Genomic DNA, 22,048 nt, shown 5'->3' with positions numbered 1-22,048 from the left:
ATATATATAAAAATATTTAAGCTTTTTCACTCGATGGTGTATATTTCATTTCAGATATCAATATTACCAGCAAGACCTTGAAATAGAAGCTGTAAAGGTAAATTATCTCTCTTATTATTAAGAAATCGTAAGGTTCGACACAACTGTTTTGTGCCTTCATATAAACTTTACATTTTTTTCTGATGCGTAAAAATTATAAGGATAAGAAAATCGAAATTAAAAGGGAGTATTGAAAATTATGCAGGAAGTACAATGGAATAAAAAAATGTAACATTCGAAAGTTTTAGCGAAAATTGTTTACTGTAAAACTTGTAAGAAAAAACACCATACTGACCACCATACATGCCGCAGGGATGCAAGCACAGATGCTAAGAGGGTCATCTTGGATTTTGAACTTAAACACAGAGTTCTTTTTGAAATTGCAATTAGCTCAAAAGCAAATGTATTGTTTTTGTAAGCAAATGTTTTATTTTTTCGAATACTTTCTCTTTTTTTTTCTTTTTTTTTTTGCATTTTGTTTTGCTGTGCAAAATCTATGACTTAAAATATTTATCTTGCGAAATTGTGTTGAAAAATGTGCAAGGAATTTGATGGAATAAAAAAATTAAAATTTCAATTACTTCGAGAATTATCAGCTGTTAAACTTGAATCAAAATTAAAACTATTTTGGCTGATCTACTTCCTTCTGAAATGAAGCTTATGAGTTAAAATTGGATTTGTTGTATTACTCTTTTTCAATTAATGACTTAATGCGAACTTTTCTCCGTTTTTTTTTTTTTTCTTTTTTTTGCGTTTTGCATTTTGCTTTGCTGTGCAAAATCTATGACTTAAAATATTTATCTTGCGAAATTCTGTTGGAAAATGTGCAAGGAATTTGATGGAATAAAAAAATTAAAATTTCAATTACTTCGAGAATCATCAGCTGTTAAACTTGAATCAATATTAAAACTATTTTGGCTGATTTACTTCCTTCCAAAATGAGGCTTATGAGTTAAAATTGGATTTGTTGTATTACTCTTTTTTAATTAATAACTTAATGCGAACTTTTCTCCGTTTTTTTTTTTTTTTTTTTTTTTTTTTTTTTTGCAAAATTATAATATGTTTGAAATTTATTCGAATTTTAAATGCTTTTCTTCGTGATTTTTTTTCCCTTAGATGAAGATTATACATTCATTTGCCAAAATGTTTTCATTTTACAAGCTTGCATTTGACATTCCGATTTACACTAAAGATGGAACTTCTTACATTGATATTTATTATGGCTAAGAGACATTTATCGATTTACACTTGCCCGGAATTTCCTACTCTGACATTTTAAAGGTTAAGAGCCATTGTGCGGTTTACACATGCCAGCTATTTTCTACACGAATGAGTGCTACTATAATATAAATATGAAAGTAATGAATACCGGCCAAATCTAAACCTGGCAATGGACTTTTTAATGTTAAAGACCATTTACAGGTTTACAGTTCATTATATTGTTATGACCAATCAACATCAATAAAAGGTTCCATATAAACAAATTCTACCGGCATCCAGCTTCCTAAAAGGGCAAAGGAAAGCTCCGATTGATTAAAAAAAATTCGAAGTTTCAAAATGAAACTGCTTATATTTGAAGTTTCAAATCAGTTCATTTCAAACTGTCTCCCGAAATAAGTAATTTTTACGCTTGCTCGGTATTCCTATCACTGATGTTTTCTTAAAATTAAGAGTGAAATGTGTACCCTATACTTTTTTTAATGTTATGAGCCATTTTCAGGTGAGCCATTTTCAGGCCGGGTATCTCCTACAATGACATTTTTTAAGGTTTTTAATGTTAAGAGCCATTTCCCGGCACCTGATATTTGAGGTTCGGAGTCATACACTTGCCCAATATTCCTTACACTGATGGAATTTTTCTTTTCTTTGATGTTTTTTTTTTTAAGATTAAGAGCCATTCCCTGTGTTAATCAGAACTTCAACGCAAAATGATTCGGCTGACAAGATGGCGCTATTGTAAAAGACAACTTTAAAAAAAACGCAGTTCATTTACTGTTTACTTTTATTTAAAATTTACGCACCCCGTTATTATAAAAAACTCAAAATCTATATCATACGCAAGAACTGTTGTTGCCAAAACATGGAATACTAAATATGTAATAAGAATATAGTTAATGTTCACGTTCACACTTTTACACTCGACCATCTTGACTTTTGGACGACCTCGTCCCTTCAAAACAACTTATAATCCTTCAAATGAAGCGGCACACTTTTATATCTCTTTGGTCTACTCTTATCTGGACTTAAATTTTTATTTGGATCGTCGTTGCATTAATTTGTACTGTTGTTGTCGTTCATGGGTTCACAAGCAATGTCTTACTTCCAGTAATATTGTCCCCATCATCAGACAAATCTTCGTCGCTGACCAGATGAAATTGTTTCATTTGCGAAGTGTGGGCGGTAGTCATATAATTATGTTGCCTTGTTCTTCCTAGTCCAACTGCACGAAAATCAGTAAGTTGATAAGTGTCGGATGGTAATGTTTTGATGACTGTTAAAGGACCTTTGTACTTAACTTGGGTTTTAGTGTCAGATAAGGCAGTTTGAGCAACGACCACAACGTCACCTATATTGTACTTAAATGCATCACATCGATGTTTGTCATAAATCCTTTTCATCTTTTCTTGTGCACTGATAATACTTTCCTGGGCATCTCTTTGCAGTTTTGTTGGATTTACGTAGTCATTTGATATTGGTAGTAGATCTTGAAGAAAATATCCAGGCTTTACTGGCGTGTATCCATACAAGAGTCCAAAAGTAGGTTTTCCAATCGACTTACTCGGAGACCAGTCAATACACCGTTGTACTTCTGGTAATATTTTATCCCAATCCTTGTGAGATTCCATTGGAAGATATCATCGGAATAAGTATACGATTGATGCGTTCAACTTGTCCATAAGCTTGTGGCCTTTGACTGGAGTTTAATGTATGCTTGATTCCTAATTGCTTGCAATAGCCTTCAAACGCCGAGGACATGAAGCAGCGGTCTGTAATGATTCGCCTAGGAGAACCAAAATCATCAGTAAATTCATCAAGGTACTTCAAAAATGCTTTCAGTTGAGCAACTACGACATGGAAGAAGGCGCACAAACTTAGTCATATTGTCGACAAAAACCAAAGGCTCCTTATTGCGAGCTGAACTTGTTACAAATGGTCCAGGGAAATCCATATGAACAACTTCAATTGGGCGACTACCAGTCGGAATGGCATTAAGTTTACCTTGAGCTTTCCCACTTGGTACTTTTGTAAATGCACGACACACTGTCGTATATGCTTCTTGATGCAACTTGCCATACGTTGAAACCAAAACTGTTGACATATCATTTGAATTACTTTCTCAACTCCAAAATGACCAGAAAAGTCGTGGAAACGAACGGCAAGATACTTTCTCATTGATTTTGGCATTACAAACAACTTTTGTGTCTTGTTTCTATCACCAGATTCATAATGGAGGCGATATGGTACGATTCGAAATTATCGGCTAGTTGTTTTTCTTCTAGTGACCTATTTGTCTTTGGTTTTCTTAAGGAAAATACAATTTCTTGCAAATCTTGATCTTGAGCTTGTATGAGATCTACCCTGTCTTCTTCAGAAGAGATGTAAAGTACCGAAGGCTCTCTTGCTAGTTCTACAGGACTCGTAATGTCTACTTCATGCAATCGTGTGCAAATTCTTTCCTCGACTGGTGGACGACTAAGGGCATTTACATGAGCCATTTTAGTTCCATCTCGATATTTAACATTATAATTAAATTCGTTCAACAGTTCAGTCCACCTCGCAATCTGGGGTTTAATGTTCTTTGCGTATTCAAGTATGTTTTTGCTGAACAATCGGTGAGTAATGTAAATTGCAAACCCAACAACAAAGGACGAAGTCTTAGTCATTGACCACACCGCAGTTATCATTTCCAAACGACTTAAATGATATTTTTCGTCTTCAGGAGTTGTACGGCGACTTACGGAGTAAACTAACTGAAAAGCACTAGACTTATTTCGTTGCAAGAGCATTCTACCTAATCCAACAGAGCTTGCATCAGTGGGTTATTCAGTTTCATCGCGTGGATCAAATAGTTTCAACACTGGTCTCGATACTAATTTGTAACGTAAATATTCAAAACCATCATTTTGATCATCATTCTATGTAAACAATGAATTTTTCTTTAGCATCCTTGTGAGGGGTTCAGCAATTGAAGCATATCGTGTTATAAATCGGCAAAAGATACTTGTTAAACCAAGAAAACGACGCAATTCATCTTTGGTCTTAGGAATGGAGTATTTAGCAGTCAGCAAGTTTTCTTGGACCTGGTCGTATTCCATTTTTACCAATTACAAGTCCTAAATACTCAATATCTGACATTCCGAATTCACATTTAGATAGCTTCAGTGTTACCCCAGCTTTCAGAAACTTTTCAAGCACTTGTCGAAGCTTCACTATCATATCAACAAAGCCGATCGAACCGAAGAATATATCGTCAATAAAACATCATACACCTTTCTAAAGCAAATAACCGAAGCTAATGACATCGCTCGCTGAAAAGCAGGTGGTTCATTCGATAAGCCAAAAAGCAAACGCGTAGGCTCATGATGTCCATCAGGAAATGTAAACGTTGCCTTTTGTGAGGATTCTTCATTCATTGTTATCTGATTAAATCCTTGACAAGCATCAAGGATGCAGAATAAACTAAAACCAGACAGTCTTTCAAGCAAATGATCGATGCAGGGTAATGGAAATTTATCCTTAATAGTTTGTGAATTTAAATATCTGTCATAAATTACCATACGATGATCACCAGTATTCTTTGATACGAGCAAAACAGGGCTACTATATTCTGAAGAACTGTTACGAATAACACCCTGATCTTTTAATTCTTGAAAGATTTCCCTTAAAACTTGTCTCTTGTACTTCGAAGCTCTATAGGGTGAACAACGAGAAACAGATTTACTACCCGGTGTCTCAACGATACGCATTATAGCATCCTAATTCATCTTGTTTTAAAGCAAAACACTACCTAAATTCATTTAACAAATCGCATAAAATTTGCTGCTGTTCTTTATTTATTGACGGTCCAATTTTAACACGTTCCCTATCGAGAGGATTTCTCACAATTTCTTTTGCTAATAAAACGGCTGGGGTTGAATCCGCATCTTGTTTAACCATTGAGTTGTAACTATTTTCAGATACCCAATTTCCTCGCAAGATAACACGATTTTTCTTTAATTGTAATTTTACACTACTAGAATTCACGACGGGCACTTGTGATTTTCCATCGTGGATAGCAAATGTAACATTCTTGCTTAGATCATCTCGACCACTGTAGGAAATAAATCCGTTTTAAGATTTACATGCACTGAAGACAGTTACCAATTGAACTGTACGCAGTTCAATCACGAACTTTACGAGGGTCTTCAACTCAACCATATCAGGCATTTCATTAATCTGGAAATCATGCAAAAAAATACAGCTTTTCCACGTGAACTAACTTGGATCTGCCTTGATTTCTAACCATTATTATCTCGGGTGAGTCAATGATGTCATTTCCAATGAGAACACCAGGGCCTTCAAATGTATCATCAGTCACTACATAAAACAGAACTTCCTTCAGCTTTACCCTGTCTATAGTCACATTAAGTATGATAATTCTTAGTGACTCCCTTACACCTCCAATACCTCGAATTTGTGTAACTATATTTTTATGTATATTTTTATTAAACGTTTGTGCAAAACTATATTTTAACATAGATATATCACCAGCGGTATCCATAAGAGCACTAGTATTTACTTCTTCTATGATAATATTCTTCGTTGTACTATTACTGGAACTGGGTAAAAACGAAACTGCATTGACTAATGGGAAAGACGCACTCTTTGGACATTCCTTTTTACCGTGTCCTTCTGTTTTGCAGGCAGTACAAAACTTTGGACGTTTTGGCTTTACACAATCACGGGCAAAATGGCCGATATCATAACAATAGTAGCAAACAGTTTGATTATTAGTTGTACTTCGTATTGCCTCCGTTTGTTTCCCTTTGGCGTTATTTTTTTCATTCAAAAACTTATTGTTACTAGATTTATTATTATACTGAATATGATTCTTGAAAACATCTTTGAGTTCAATAAATTCATCTACCTTTTCAGATAATGTATAAGGTAAAATCATATGGGTCCACTGATCCAAGTAACGTTCTCGTATATCTGGAGGCACCTGAGCTTTCTTTTGATCTGTGATGATCAGGTCTTTTAAACTCTCAAAACTACTTATTTTAAGTCCTGCAGTCCACCCATTAAAATACGTTTCAAGCTCGTAGTAATATTCTTTTCATGACTTTCTTGTAGTATTCTCATGAGAATAAAAAAAATTATCAATATTATTATATTATATCAATATTAACTTTCCCAAGTCAGGTATTTTCAAAGTAGTAGACGAAACATCTTCAGATAACTCATTAGCTACGTAACCACACCGTTTTTCTAAAAATCTCAAAATCTATATCGTACACAAAAACTGCTGATGACAAAACATGGAATACTAAATATGTAATAAGAATATAATTAATGTTCACGTTCACACTTTTGAATTCTAAATATGTAATAAGAATATAATTAATGTTCACTTTTACACTATTGAAGCGCAAACGTAGAACAATTCGAGCTAATATTACTCGCTTCATTAGCCAACTAAAGGACACTTTAAATTCTACTTCGAATGCCGATATTGAATTCACTGGGAGTCGCCTTGCCGAAGTACTTAATGATATGGAAATAGTGGATAATGATATACGCATATTACTTTCGGATGCAGAATACGAAATTGATGTAGTGCAATGCCAAGAGTATACGAATAACGCCTAGCGTGCGATTTTTTATGCAAATCGTACAATGAAAGAAGATCAGAACAAGAATGAGACTGTAGATTCACCAAATGTTACTAACATTCCAATTCAAAATGTGAATTCTATGTCACCACAACAAAATGTAAAACTACCGACGATAAAATTAGAACCATTTCGTGGCGACGGGGAACATTGGCAATGTTTTTGGGAATAATTTAAAACGTCTGTAGACGTTAATCCAAATCTATCATCAATTAATAAACATGTTTTTCTCAGAGGATATTTAGAAGATTAACCAAAAAGATTGGTTGATGGTATAAGTATTATTGCAGATACATATGAAACCACAAAGAAGCTACTTATGGACAAATATGGTGACAAAAATAGAATTATTCAATCTTATTTGGATTTTTTGGAGAATTTAACGCCAATTCGCAATCCATCGCCAACATCACTGAATGAAGTTTATATTGAATGCAACAAAAGGCTACAGGCTTTACGTGCTTCGGGGGAAGATATTGACGCATACGGTAGAGTTTTATCTCCTAAAATTTTCCGTGCATTCCCTGGCGATATTTGCTGCCGATGGGTTATTCATGCGAAACGCCGAAAAATTTCAGAATGTGATATTACATAACTAGTGTGACCCTAATGATTTCCTTGACGATATTTTTGCAGTCATTACTTGAGAAGATCTGATGCTCAGTTTTATTAGTAAAGATATCCCCTCGGAGTGTCCGGAAGCGTGCACAATCAAAAAGTAGGTGGTGAATGGTTTGTTCTTCCGTGCAATATTGACAGATACCACTTTTGTTGAAAAACCTTTTTTGATACACTCCGAACACTCCGTGGCCAATAATGAATTGATTTAGGTAAAAGTTTGTAAGTAACCTTTTAGTTGATGGTGTTTTAATGAGATCATAGGTTTGTCTCCCTTTTGGACAGTTCCTCCACTCCTCTGCCCATCTAATAAGGATACTATCCCTCAGTTTACTCTTAATCTGTTTTGGGGTCCTCAGCCCTTGGAGTTCCACCGTGTCTAACCCAATGGCCATCTTGGCTGCTTCGTCAGCTTCTTCGTTGCCCTGGATGCCCACATGCGACTTAACCCAGTTTAATTTTATATTTTGTCTCCAGAGCAGTTTTGTCGTTTCAATAATGTCTGATGTGGGCTGTGGGTCAGCCAGGGCCTGTAGCGATGAAAGAGAGTCTGAGTAAATAGTTGCCTCCGTAATGTTGTTGTTTTGAAGCCATTGCAGCGCCGATTTGATGGCCAGCAGTTCAGCAATAAAGATGTTAGTGTTATCTTCGACCCTAGTGGAGACCTGATGTGTTTTTACTCCGTTAAAATAGACAACGAATGCAAAAGCAGTTCTGAAGGTGTTATCGTTGCCAGTCTCCATCCTAGAGCAGTCGGTGAAAATCTCTAAACCCTGATCTTTTGGGAAATCATACCAAGGCAAGGAGCGATACTTAGATGGGTGCAGTGGGGCTGGAGTATCAAAATTAATATTCTGTGTAGAGCACTCTGGGAAAACATGAACCAAATCAACCGTCCTCCAACCCCATCTCATCCTTTTGATAATAATGTCCTCGAGGATCTTTAGGTGAATTGGGACAATGCCAGCCAGTATCTGTACAGCTTCAGAGCTAACTGTCGAATACGCCTTGGTGATGGTAAGTAGAGGGATCCTTTGGATTGATTTAAGTTTTTCGTTCATCCTTGTGTTATTTCTGTACCAGACACTGGCTGCATACAAAATAATATGCTCGCTTGCCTGGAGGTAGATTCGTTTAAGTATAAATGGGCTGAGCCCCCATGTTGCCCTAGCAACTCTTCTTATCCCCTGATTGAATCTTTGGATCTTATCTCTAGTCTCGTTAAGATGGGGGATCCACGTCAAGCCCGGGTCGAGCAGGACTCCCAAGTATATGAGTGTTCGTGTGTTTTTAATATTACTATTATCGTTTCTGTGCAGCTTGATACAGGGAAGTCTAGCAACCCTTTTATTGTTTTTCGGGAATGTAATTAGTTGTGTCTATTCGCGACTAAATTCAAGTTTATTTTGCTCGGCCCAGGCTGATAAATTGGTAAGGATGTGAGTCACCAGGGCATCAAAATGATAGAAGATCGAGCCACCGATCAGCACGAATACATCATCCGCGAAAGCAATTAGCTTAAAATCTAAGCAATCAAAGCCAGGGAAGTGGGTAAAATCAATACAGTCACAAAAGTTAAAAATGGTATCGATGACAATGAGCCACAAGACCGGACCCAGGGAAGAGCCCTGTGGCACACCAATATTGATCTGCTTTTCCATGACAAGCTCGCCAGCATCATCATTAAAAATAACCTTCCTAGAATTCAGGAAACTAAAGATAGAACCCGAAATATTGTCCGGGATGCCTAGGTTGTTGATATTAGCTTTAAGAACCCCCCAATCCGCTTTATTGAAAGCATTTTTGATGTCCAGAGCCACCCCTACTGTATGTTTATCCCGAGTTTTGTTTTCTGTAACGATCTCAATAACTGTTTTTATTGCGTCCTCAGTGCTCCTCCCAGATCTGAAGCCGAACTGATTATTATTTAAGTAATTATTATTCTCAAGATGAAATGTTAGTCTTTTGGTTAGCATCTTGTCGAGAATCTTGCCCCAGACCGAGAGGAGTGAGATTGGTCTGTAGGAGTCTGGGTCTCTAGAATCTTTGTTAGTCTTCCGTATCAGGGCGACTCTGGCTGTTTTCCAGGGGATCGGGAAGTATCTCAAATTTAAGCATAATTTAAAAAGCAATAAAAGTCAATTGCTGTTTACAATAAATAGCTCCATAAAAATCTCATTTGGTATCCCATCAGGGCCCGATGATTTCCCCGGTTTGAGTCTCCCAATAACCAGTCCCAGTTCATCAAGAGTGAAGTCAGGGTCATCTACGCCAGTGGGACGAAATGTCACACTGTCCTCCTGAGTGCTCGGGAAGTGGTGCTCCACGATCTCCTCTATTGTCTCATTATAGCAATCAGTGATGCCGTTTGGAAAATTAATTGGATTATAAGTTTGCCTAATATTAACGTTGTTATTAGCAATTTTGTATGGCACCGAGAAGGCCTGATCGGTTGGCAAATTATTGATATACTCTCTTAGATGTATAGTTTTAGCCTGGATATTACATAACTAAAATTTTCTAGCCGAAGAAGTAGAAGGAACCCTTACAACAAGCAAGATTAAAGGTCTTATGTCTTCTGATTAATCCTTAAAGTCCGCATTAGAAAACTTCAATGTAAATTCCAAGTCAATTACTAAAAGTAAAAAAACCTTCACCATTCTGTCCCTTTCTGTTCTGAAACTGCCGGACATTGGCCTCAATAGTGCAACTCTGTGACAGATATAGACACACGAATACAGAAATTAAAAGCTACGAATAGATTTTTTTTGTGCACTGGACGAGGACACACAAAACAGAGCTGTGCTCGTGAGGAAAAGGCTTGTTGTGTGAATTGCTGGAAAAAGCATCATGTTTCAATTTGTAAGAACAGTGTTGATCACCCAGGTACAACGTCTACTCATAAGATCGATATTGCTGCACGCTACGCTGTGCATTTGCAAACTGCAAGAGTTTTTATAACAGGCCTGACTGGTACTACAAGACTGACCCGTTGTCTTCTGGATGGAGGTAGCCAGTCTAGTTTCATTCATAATGATCTTGTTGATAGTTTGAAATTAGAAGTTATTTCTGCAAAATCATTGGAAGTGCATGGATTTGAATCTACAGCGAATGTTCCCCACATGAAACGAAAAGTAATGTTTAAACTATCAAGCATTTGGAATCAGTCTTCAGTTAATATTGAAGCATTTGAAAGTTCCAATGAATGCGCGTCACATCCATCTGTTCCAACTGATGTTTCACGGCTCTCATTCCAGAAAAAAAGAAACTGGCTGACCCTTACGATAACTTACAAAATCTGCCTATGCAAGTTTTGATTGGTGCTGATTTCTACTGGCAAGTATTGAACCCTGAAGCACCGGTTGTGCTGTCAGAATCGCTTGCATTGGTTCCGTCACATTTTGGGTGGATTCTGAGTGGACCTCGATCATGCACAACAGTTTCCACGTTAGCTACTGTAAATTACCTCAACACATTAATTCAACAAGAACTTATCAATGAAAGTGTACGTTGCTTCTGGGACTTGGAAACAATTCGAATTATCACTTCCTAGGAGAGAGAAATGTCTAAACATGATTCGACTGTTTTGAAGAACTTTCGTGACTCATTTAAATTACAGTGACCTCTCACTTATGCACCACCTCTTTTATGCACCTTTTTCATTTATACGACGATTTTTATAGGTTCCAGTACATTAGATAGGAAAATAATGATAAACATCCTTCGTTTATGCGTCGCTCTAAAAGTCAATTTTTCAATTATGCGCCGAAATTTTAGGCTAACATTTTAATTTTTTAATTCTTTAAATATTTTTTCTTTTTTAAAAAAATTTTTTAAATTAAAAATGAAGGAAATAAGCAATCCCTGTTACAGTTGAAAAGAAATATATTTTGTTAGATCCTAATGAATTTGCTTCCCCTGTGACCTTTTCATTTTTGCTGTTTCTGGAAAGACATTCTTTCTAGAATTTTGAATAGGGTGTCTTATCTGTTACAGCAACAACAATGAAGGCCCATTCATCTCTTAGAAAATGAACATTCCTCTTGTCCAAAGGTTAGTTTTACTCCCATGCTGTTTTCTAGAGAAAAAAAAGACACCTGGAATAGAAAAGATGAAAGAGACCGCGATCACTTACTTGTAGTCAGATGGACATTATAAGTAAATAAAAGGAGGTGATCTGTTTAGTGACATTAGTAATCGAACAGCTTATTGTGCAGCATATTACAACGTCAAGTACTTTTCTTAGAAATTTATCATGTGATGTTTCACCCCCTCCCATAAAACTCAGATTTTTTGTGAAGAAGTGTTCATTTATATCTAACTAAAACTTGTGGACGATGAGAACGTGGTGGATGATACTGACGAGGATGATAAAGTTCCTCCAAATCACACAACAGTATTGGAAGCTTTAGACACTATTCGTGACTATTTACAATTTAATTTTGCTTCTGAAACCCCCCCCCCCTTATCCCACTTATATGAACAGGAGGAAACTGTTTTTGAAATACGTCGGCAAAAACAAACTTGTATTAAGATTATTTTGTAAGGAAATAAATTGTCTTAAGGTATGTTACATTTTTTCTTTGTATAATTATAGTACTAAATACCAAAACAGTATAAATATTAACATTTGATCTTTAGAAACATATTTATTCATATTGTCACTGCAATTTACATTGCGTTTTAGAATTTTGAAGTTTTTCACTTATGTGCTTCTTTCACTTATGCGCCTTTTTCTCTTGGCCCCTTACACCGGTGCATAAGTGAGAGTTCACTGTAGTTGATAATCGTAGGGTCGTATCATTACCTTGGAAAGCTATGGTCTCAACATTACCAACAAACAAAACAACTGCTGAGAACAGATTTCAATCGCTGAAAAAAGACTGACATCAAATGAATCTTTCCCAGTACGAATCTCCCAGTAGAATCTGCCCAGTACGAAAAATGCATGTTGAATTACATTGAACAAGGACATGTTGAAGTTTGTCCATCTGCAGATGAAACAGAAAACACCGTCATCCTATCTGTCACAGCATGCAGTGAAAAAGAAGCAGCAAGATGATATAAAGTGGAGAATCGCCTTTGACGCCTCATCACATGCTCCAGACATGTCATCATTAAACGACTCTTTAGAAGTTGGTCCCAATCTACTACCTGAGACTGTTGGTTGTCTACTGCATAAATTTGCCCTAATCTGTGATGGTAAACAAGCTTTCCTACTGTTGGTTTTGCATCCAAAGGGCAGAGATGCAGCGAGATTCCTCTGGTACAAACAAACGAAAGGCTCTTTCAAAACAGCCACAATTACGGATGAAGTTACTACATACAGATCCACTCGCTTACCATTCGGACTGCCCTGCAGCCCTTTTCTGTTGTGTGCCATCACACGAGAGCTAGTCGCTAATCATATAAATGACTTCCCTACTTCTGCAGCCTTCTGAGATAAACGCCTATATATGGATGATTTTGTGGTTAGACTAGAAACTGAATTACAAATAATGATATTACAAAAAGAAATCAACGATTTGATGTCACTCATAGAACTACCGATGGAAAAATGGACTACTAACTCTATGAAGCTTCAACACTTCCTAGAAACTAACAAAGAAAATTTCAAGACCGAAACTACAGTTTCGGGTATTGGATAGAACACGAAAACTGATACCTTGAGCAACACTTTCAAGACTTCACTCTGTGCTTCTCTAGATAAGCCACTTACTAAGAGGTGGTTACTCCGCTGTGTTGCAAGTTTATGCGATCCCTTAAGGCTGTTTACACCATTTACGATAATTGGAAATATACTCTTTCAAGATACTTGGGGTCTCGGAATCAATTGGGATGAAATCTTGCCGACAAACTTAGCTACTATGTGGCATACAATTACAACCCAGCTCGATGCCATCTGCTCTAAAGAAATTCCTTGTTACATAGGAATTTCATCGTTTGATTCCTTTAATATTCATATGTTCTGCGATGCATCTGAGCGAGCTTATGGCGCGTTTTTGTACGTAGTTGCCTCTCATAATAATCAATCAAGTATCCATTTAGTATGCAGCCGCAATAGACTTGCACCAATAAAGAGAATTAGTCTTCCACGCTTAGAGTCATTAGCAGCTGTGATTGGTACCAGATTGCTGAAATATTTTTGCAATGAAACTGAATTGTCGCCATCTACTGCCACATTATGGAGCGACTCTGAAGTCACCCTTGGTTGTATTCGGGGTAATCCTAACAGATGGAAAACATTTGTGTGCAACAGGGTAACAGAAATCATTTCATACACTGACCCCTCACAGTGGAGGCATTGCCCGGGACAAGACAATCCAGCGGACAAACTTTCAAGAGGCATACAACCATCTACACTGAAAGACCTCAACATCTGGTGGAACGGCCCCTCTTGACTGACTGAACCCACAGAAAGCTGGCCAGATTCTAAAAAAGATTACTCTCATAATTTGGAGGTAAAGAAAAATAAAGAACATTAAATTAATAATTCAAACATTTCATGTTACTACTTTTCAACCCATCATCAACGCAAAGGACTACAGCTCCTACTTCAGACTGCTACGTGTAACTGCATGGATTCTACACTTTATCTCGAACTGTAGATCTCAAGGCAAGAAAGTCGGATAACTTGACACTGCAGAAATATATGATGCTAGAAATTACTGGATACAAATGGTTCAGAAAGAGTCATTTTCGTTACAATGCGAAGCTTTGTCAACATCCAAGTCATTGCCAAAAAATTCAAAGATTACAAAATTCAACCCACTATTTGAAAATAAGTTTATACGTGTTGATGGTAGATTACAGTTTTCGAGTTTATCAGAGTCCCCAAAACATCCAATTTTGCTGGACGAATCTCATCATTTCACAAGTCTGCTGATACGTCAAACACATATCAAAATGCATCACCTAGCTGTCAGAATAGTGCTTTCAGAACTGCGTTAAAATTTTTGGATTCTACGAGGACGTCAAACCATCAAACATGTGATTAACAAATGCTTACCATGCAAGATGTCACGAGCAATTCGCTGGACTCAAATTGAAGCTCCTCTACCAGCTGATAGAATTTATCCAGCTACACCATTTTTCACCACAGGAGTTGATTTTGCCGGCACTGTACATGTTCGCACTTTGAATTCTTCGGATACAGCTTACATTGTACTGTTTACCTGTGCAACGACCAGAGCCATACATCTCGAACTTGTGTCAGGTCTTTCGACAAACAAGTTTCTGTTAGCATTGCAGCAATTTCTGGGTCGAAGATGACTACCACATACCATCTATAGTGACAATGCTGCCACGTTCCACGCTGCAAATAAGAAGCTAATACTTCTATGGAACACTCTTACAATAACTAAAGTACAACAGTTTAACGGTCATAATGGCATAATTTGGAAGTTCATCGTACCCAGAGCGGCTTGGTGGGAAGGTTGGTGGGAGCGCCTAATCGGATTAGCGAGAAATTATCTTCGTAAATCTCTTGCTCGGGCACTATTGGTTAAAGAAAATCTATCAACTGTACTAGTAGGGATAGAAGCCGCCCTTAACAGCAGACCCATTGTATATGAAGAGGGAGATGAAAACAATACAGAAGCTTTAAACACCGACATATTTCCTAACGGGTAGAAAGTTAACATAGATACCCACAAATCTGAATAACAATCCAAGACTTGCGAAACTCTACAAACAACAACAAGATGTGTTGGATGTATTTTGGAAAAGATGTTCCAAAGAAGATCTGCTGCAACTTCGCTCTTATCACCAAGTTCGTAATATTCATAAATCCTTCAACATACATGCAGGAGATCTTGTGCTACAACAAGAAGATGTCAGACCCAGACACGTGTGGAAGAAAGCCCGAATTACTAATCTAACTAAGGGACGTGATGGGGAAATTCGAGCATGCGTCTTAAGAGTGGATGGAAAGGCTATAACTTGACCTATACAATTGGTCATCCCTCTTGAGGTTGACTAGGGTGGGGAGGATGTTCCGACATCAAATAAACAGTCAGTTTGAATAATTGTTTTAAATCGTCAGCAATATAATAACTGCGACTCCAGCTGGTTGTTAGGCAACCAAACTACTTTTTCTTGTTATTATTGTTTTTGTTTATCGTTCGTCTGTGTATGTCTGTGGAAATAAAAGAATGCAAAAACTAGCAACTGCAATGCAGACCATTACTGCAAAAAGATTCTCGGATAAGCATGTTATTGTTAAGTAAGTTTGAATTTTAGCATTAGTTTTAGTTCTAAAAGTTATGTTTTTTCCATTTTTTTCAGACCAATATAAGTATGTCAAATCTATCTACTCGCTATAAATATAATTGGCTGACGTAAGTTTTAAACATTTTTTCATTCTTATAAAACGACGCTTGTAAATTTTCTTAAAGTAATTGCTTTCATTTTCTTGATTTGTTTCAGAAAGTAATATTTAAACAAATTTGTAAATGGATGGTAGTTGAGGCCAGTGGGTAAGAAGATTAGGGACAGAGCATTTTTTATTCTTTCAAAACTTGGTTTTTTTTTCAAAGTTCCAGTTACTTTGGCTACATCGCTTAAAAAACTTTTATAAAAAAATTTTCAGAATTAATTAGATTTTAAAATTTACTTTTTTGAAAGCATTACTTCGCTTAAAACAAATTCTTTCTGATTATTCAGTCCAACACCTGCAGGGATTTCTCATAATGATCTGTCAATGGATTTGCCACGGATTGGTTTCACACACAGCAAAAATATCAATCGACATAGCTAAAAGGTTTTTATGCGAATATATTCTTTTATTATTTTAATACACAATTAACTAAATGTTTTCGAAAAGAATTTAATTACATTTGTCAGATATCCGTTGTTTTTATTCAAATATTTGTTTGCCTGTTAAGGCTGAGGGATGCGATTATTCTTGTTTTCCAGTGGCGCCATCTATGGCCAAGAATTTCCAAATATGCGTTTAATTTTTGAATAAATAAATAATACTTCATATTCTTTTAATGCTATTTACTAGATTAAAAATAGTTTTAAAATATTTATTAGAAACATTAGAATTCCATTTAATTAGTTTATATTAAACTCAAAATCATCCTTTTTGTTGTAAAAGTTTTGTATTAGTCGACAATTCGGATATTTTATTTTAATACTTAAGTCCAAAAAATTAAATTTAATATTATCGTTCATAAAAATAAATTTCATTATTGTATAAAAATAAGTTAGCGAGAAGTAACGAAAATTAGATGCTTGTAGTATTCCATCTATTTAATTAAAGATTAAAAAACATGCTGATATTTGAAAATTTAAAAAAAAAATTTGCTTTTTTGATGCACCTCAAACTATTGTATTGGCTACATTAATGCAATAATAGAAATCACTATTTTTGCCTGGATTGGAGATCGATCGTTCTCTGATTCAGGTCAAAATTACGATCTATGGATGAATGAATGGATGTATGAATGAGTCCGCCTTATAAACAGGTGTGATGTATGGTGTGACGAAGTCGAATTCTTGGCCATAGATGGCACCACTGAAAAACAAGAATCGCACACTCTGCCTTAAATTTGCTCGGTTTCACCAAGCAGGCTTGTCCGTGTGGCAAGTGGCATTAGAACCAACCAACCAAGTATTCTTGCGGATATAATAGTAAGAGTTAATCATGAGATTATATTTTCACTGTTAATTTTTATTTTTTTTTCTTGTCTATACAAGAGGTAGCTGTTTTCTCTGAATTATATAACATTAGATTTTATATTTTCTGTTATTATTTTGCGTCGTTTTTTGTAATAAGCAAGTGGAAGATTTGGATAAAAGCAAAAAATTTGGTGATACTTTATTTTACTTTATTTTCTTTATTATTCTGAAGTAGTAAAACATAGAACAACAAATTAATACGGTTATTCCACGCATAATTTACTTTGTTAACAATACAGAAATACTAAATAAAATTAAATTAATTCTGCTACCATCCATTTTTCTCCCTCTTTAACTCCTGTATTTCGTGTCCAGCTACTTTTTATGAATGAAAGTTTCAAATTTAACACAGAAATTAAACTTGAGAATCTAACTTTTGACAATTTCTTTTTCTCTAGACAATGAGTTTTCTGATAAATTGTATATCATTAATCATTTTCAAGTGTTTAATTTTTAATGTAAATGTATTCCCAATTTTTTTTAGAAATGAGCCAGTTTTATCAAAATTAGCTTATGAAACATATTTTATACTCTCTATTCAATTGTAATTTCACACTTATCATACATTATAAAGTTGTATAATAAAAACCACACTATATTGTTGAAAAGTTATATTTCATTTAAATTTTGTTACAATTTTAACTTTAAAAAAGGAAAATTTCTTACCATCTTGAAATATAACTTCATATAATTATTTATTTCCATAAAATAAAACTGTAGTTTTATTTATTCAAGATTAAAATAAAATTATTGTTAAAGCACCACTTTTTGTAATAATAAAAGAGTACCCTTTCACAAAAAAGTAGCACTTTACTAAAAGTAAGGAAATATATAATTTTTTTTAAGTTCGATCCAATACTATTTAATTAGTTACAATACTAGAAAAAAGGATTCTGTACTCTATCGTTTTCTAGCACGGATGTATTATATTGCTTCTTTCTGAGGTTAAATATTATCGTTTTACTACCTGGTTAATATATACACCGAAGCGCCATTACATTATGACCACCCTCCAGTAGTATGGTGTGGGCAATGTTTTCATGGGGCACATTAGGATCCATAATACTCATAGAACAATCCCTGACGTCTGTAAGCTACTTGAACATAGTTGCAGACCAGGTTCACCCATTCATGGCAACAGTTTTTCCTGCTGGGGATGATGTTTACCAACAGGATAATGCACCATGTCATAAGGGTCGAATCGTCATGGTTTGGATTAGTTCGAGGAACATTCCAGTGACTTTCAAGTCATGTCTTGGCCCCTTAAATTCACCTGACCTTAATCCAATAGAGCATTTGTGGTCCTACTTGGATAACCAAATTTGTGCTGCCATGCTACCCCCTCGTAATGTGAGGGAATTTCAAGGCCAGTTGGTGAGCTCTTGGTACCAGATACCTATCAGCACCTTGTGGAATCAATGCGGGTGCTAGCAGTTTTGAGGGCTAAAGATGGTCCCACATGTTATTAGCAGGGTGGTCATAATGTAATGACTCTTCGATGTATGTATATATATATTCTCAGGTATTTTCCAAATTGAATATCCGGTTGTGTTTCTAAGTATTAATTCCCTCTTCATTTTTCTCCAGGTTCGGTAACATACAACTGACAATATCTTTCAAGAAATTTCGACTGACCAGCATCTCTTACGAACCTAAAATGATGGTTTGTGTAATTTTCTCTAAGATGTGAGCTTTGTGTGCTCGTACTAAATTCTAGTGAAATTAAAGAAGTTTATAACTATTCGACCTATAAATTATTCATCTCATCTTTGCAATTAGCATGGGTATTTGTCAACAATCTGTATTAAAAAGCAAGTAGAATTTCAGAAATATCATAAATGGGAACCATTACTTGGTAATACCTTTAAGAAGAGCTTATCAATCAAATTTTTAAAAAATTCAATCAACCATCTGAAAGAGCAGTTGTAGCTATCGATAAGTTCGATGGATGGCATTCTTCTTTGAAACTAAACAGGATTCAAATTAGAGTAGAAGGCTAAGCTGCAGAAAAATGACTTTTGTCATCTAAGTGGTGGAATTTTTTTTTAACAAAATTGTTTTCACAACAAAACAATTCTTAAAATACCTATTAACTCTAATTTCTATGCTAAAAAATAATATTTAAAAAAGTAATCATAAACCTTAAAAGAAATATAGTCTATCAGAAACGCTTTTAATAATGACGCGCTATAATAAAAACACGCATAAAAACAAAAGACTTAATACATAGGCGAATAGAAAACCTCTTAATTTCCGAGTCATAAATAAATGATCAAAATAAATTTTTTTAAAAATAAAAAACCAAATAGAAACCAAGACAAAAATCAGTTTTAGTTTTTAAATGTAAATTTTAACTCTGAAAATCTCAATTCAACTTTCACACATTGCCGTAATTTTAGAAGAAAGTGGCGATAAAAGAATAAGTTCATTAGAAACGCTCTTTAAAAATTGCTGTCTCATAATAAAAAAGCTGATTAAAATCAAATTTAATTTTGAAAAATTGTTCTTACATTTTTGAATATGTAAATGGGTTTATTTTTTTCTTTAAAATTCTTGTGATAAATTGCTGAAATAATTAGTTTCTGTTGTAGAAAAGTTAAAGGGAGTATGTTTACGAAATTTCAACTCTGAATTTTATAAGGTGATTTAATTTAAATATGAAAATATAAAACAGCATTTCAAATTTTCTTGCTGGTTCATTTTATATAATCTCAACTCAAAGTAAACAGGAAAAATGGCAATAAAAATTAAAGACGGATACTATTCCGAATCCTCCAAAAATACTGAAATGTATAAGTTATCCAAAATCAGGATCAATTGTAGATGAGTTTAAATCTAATGCAATTTTAAATTTGCTGATTCTTCTCTATTCGATAGCTTGCTTTTTTTATTTTATAATTATTAAAGAAACAGAAATGGGTATAAACTCTTTCTATATCACAATAATAAGAATTTTAATGAATTTGTTTAAGCATTAAGAAAAAATTTCGGAAAAACCAAGTAAATCGATGTACGAAAATTCTTTACAAATTATCCTAGTTGAGGTTAGGCGTCGTTTGTATCAATAAGTTACCAAATCTTGTAGTTCTTCCTGATTGGTGAAAGTTTTTGATCCGAAATGGCGGTCGAGTCGGCCTCTCTAATTCATTTGAATTAACTAACAAAAAAGAATTAAAGAATATGAAATGATTGAATAAAACCTCCAAACATCATTGATGTTATCTTGTAAATATTTGAAAAACCAGTATAGTCTACCTACAGAACAATCACTAGTATACTATTATAACAATTGATATTTTAATTAATAACCAATTAATATTTTAAATGATTAAAATTATTTAGGTGATCTTTGTATATTAGTTCTTATTCCATCTGTAATATATTCTTCTTATTCTTTTAATTGCTACATCTGAAGAAAAAAAGATAGCCTCTATTACAACTGTGTGTCTAATTGCCTTTCAGCTGTCCGATTTCTACAGCAACGTCGGTGGATACCTGGGTATCTGGATAGGAGTCTCGCTCATCTCCATTATGGACCTACTACGTAGGATTGTCTCCCTCCTCGTCCTCTGTGTCAGGAAGAGGAAAAAGAGCAAGAAGATATTCCTTCGGGTGCCGAGAAGAATGTCTAAGTTTTGAGAATCGCGCAATAACAAAAAAAACCTTTCGTGTATCTTTAAGACAATGCAAAATTGTGTAACCAAATATGCAACTTTTATTATAAAAATTATTGCGCAACTCCTTGTGTCTTTATTGATACTCCAGCGAATAACACTTCACCCAAATTAGGAAGAAAAAATACAGTATGCATAACAATCATTTTAAAATTAAAGAATGTGAACGCACTGCTGCTCGAGAAGAAAACTCCGTGGCTGTGTATGGCGTGTAAACGTCACAGCCATTAGGCTTAGTTTATTATCCCTCAGAACTAATTTAATTGGATAACTGCAAGCGATGTCATGAGGGGGTGTCGAACCTTATTGGCTGTTGAATCGAGGCATAAACAAATGCCACAATTTACCAACGCGTTCAAACGCTTGCAGGTATCTAATTAAACTAACCCAATTATACAGAGTAAATTGTAATTTCTTATAGTGTTTCAGAAGGCTATAGTAAAATAACGAACAAATCTTTCACGAAATAAAGTAAATGGTAACGTTTTATTTACAGTCCCTACTTGTATAAATCACACCCCACCGCATACATCAATGCGATAAGCCAGTTTTCTTCTTACAAACTCCTTCTAAAACTTGAAAGAATTTGCGAACCACCTTAGCTAAGCGCCCATGCTATATTCTTTTTAGTTACAGCTAAAACGAATATTTATTTGACATGCTGAATATCAGTTCGTAAGAAAAAACATAATATCTTTAGAGCAAACATTTATTAAATTGAAAGAGACAGTGACAATAAAATGAGCTCATCTGCTTTTTAGTTTAATTGAAAAAAGAAAGAAATTGGATATTTGAATCTGTGTGACGAAGAAATTGTCTGAATGTTTGATCAGCTTAAGTGAAATACAGGAGGTTCTTCCTTCAGACATTTGTTTCTTATTTGAGACTTTAAAATTTTTGGTCAACATTTTATGCTCTAGGGCAGGGATGGCGTACCAATGGCACGCATGCCATTGATGGCACGGGACGCAATATTTTGGGCACGCCACCAATCACAAAGTTCACTATGAAGCATGTTAACAATTAAATAAAAATTCACAACGAACAAACAAAAAGAAATGAACAAATTTTTATAAAAAATTAACAATTAGTAAAAAAAGGCAATTAATAAACATCAAAAACAAGCTAGCAATAAATTGCTCGGCATAGTAAACCTTTTCA

General features: G+C 35.0%; 1 protein-coding gene across 2 annotated transcripts in view; it reads left to right on the top strand.

Annotated features, from left to right (window-relative positions):
* The window catches only part of LOC107456042 (uncharacterized), a 110,412-nt gene extending 89,461 nt beyond the window's left edge, over positions 1–20,951 (top strand). Inside the window, exons 17-19 of one of the 2 annotated variants that reach the window (XR_015434554.1) lie at positions 55–97; positions 18,801–18,876; positions 20,676–20,951. Coding sequence is in view for 1 of the 2 variants with exons in the window: in XM_087165542.1 (XP_087021668.1) it covers positions 55–97; positions 20,676–20,852 (220 nt within the window). In the remaining variant the exon portion in view is untranslated. The remainder of the gene's footprint in view (positions 1–54; positions 98–18,800; positions 18,877–20,675) is intronic. The other variant, XM_087165542.1, reaches the window with a different exon arrangement.
* Positions 20,952–22,048: the final 1,097 nt, after the last annotated feature.

Source organism: Parasteatoda tepidariorum, chromosome 6 (assembly GCF_982258835.1).
Source record: "Parasteatoda tepidariorum strain Cologne lab strain chromosome 6, Ptep-v5.0, whole genome shotgun sequence".
Taxonomy (NCBI): Eukaryota; Metazoa; Arthropoda; class Arachnida; order Araneae; family Theridiidae; genus Parasteatoda; species Parasteatoda tepidariorum.
This window is presented reverse-complemented; position numbering and strand designations above follow the sequence as displayed.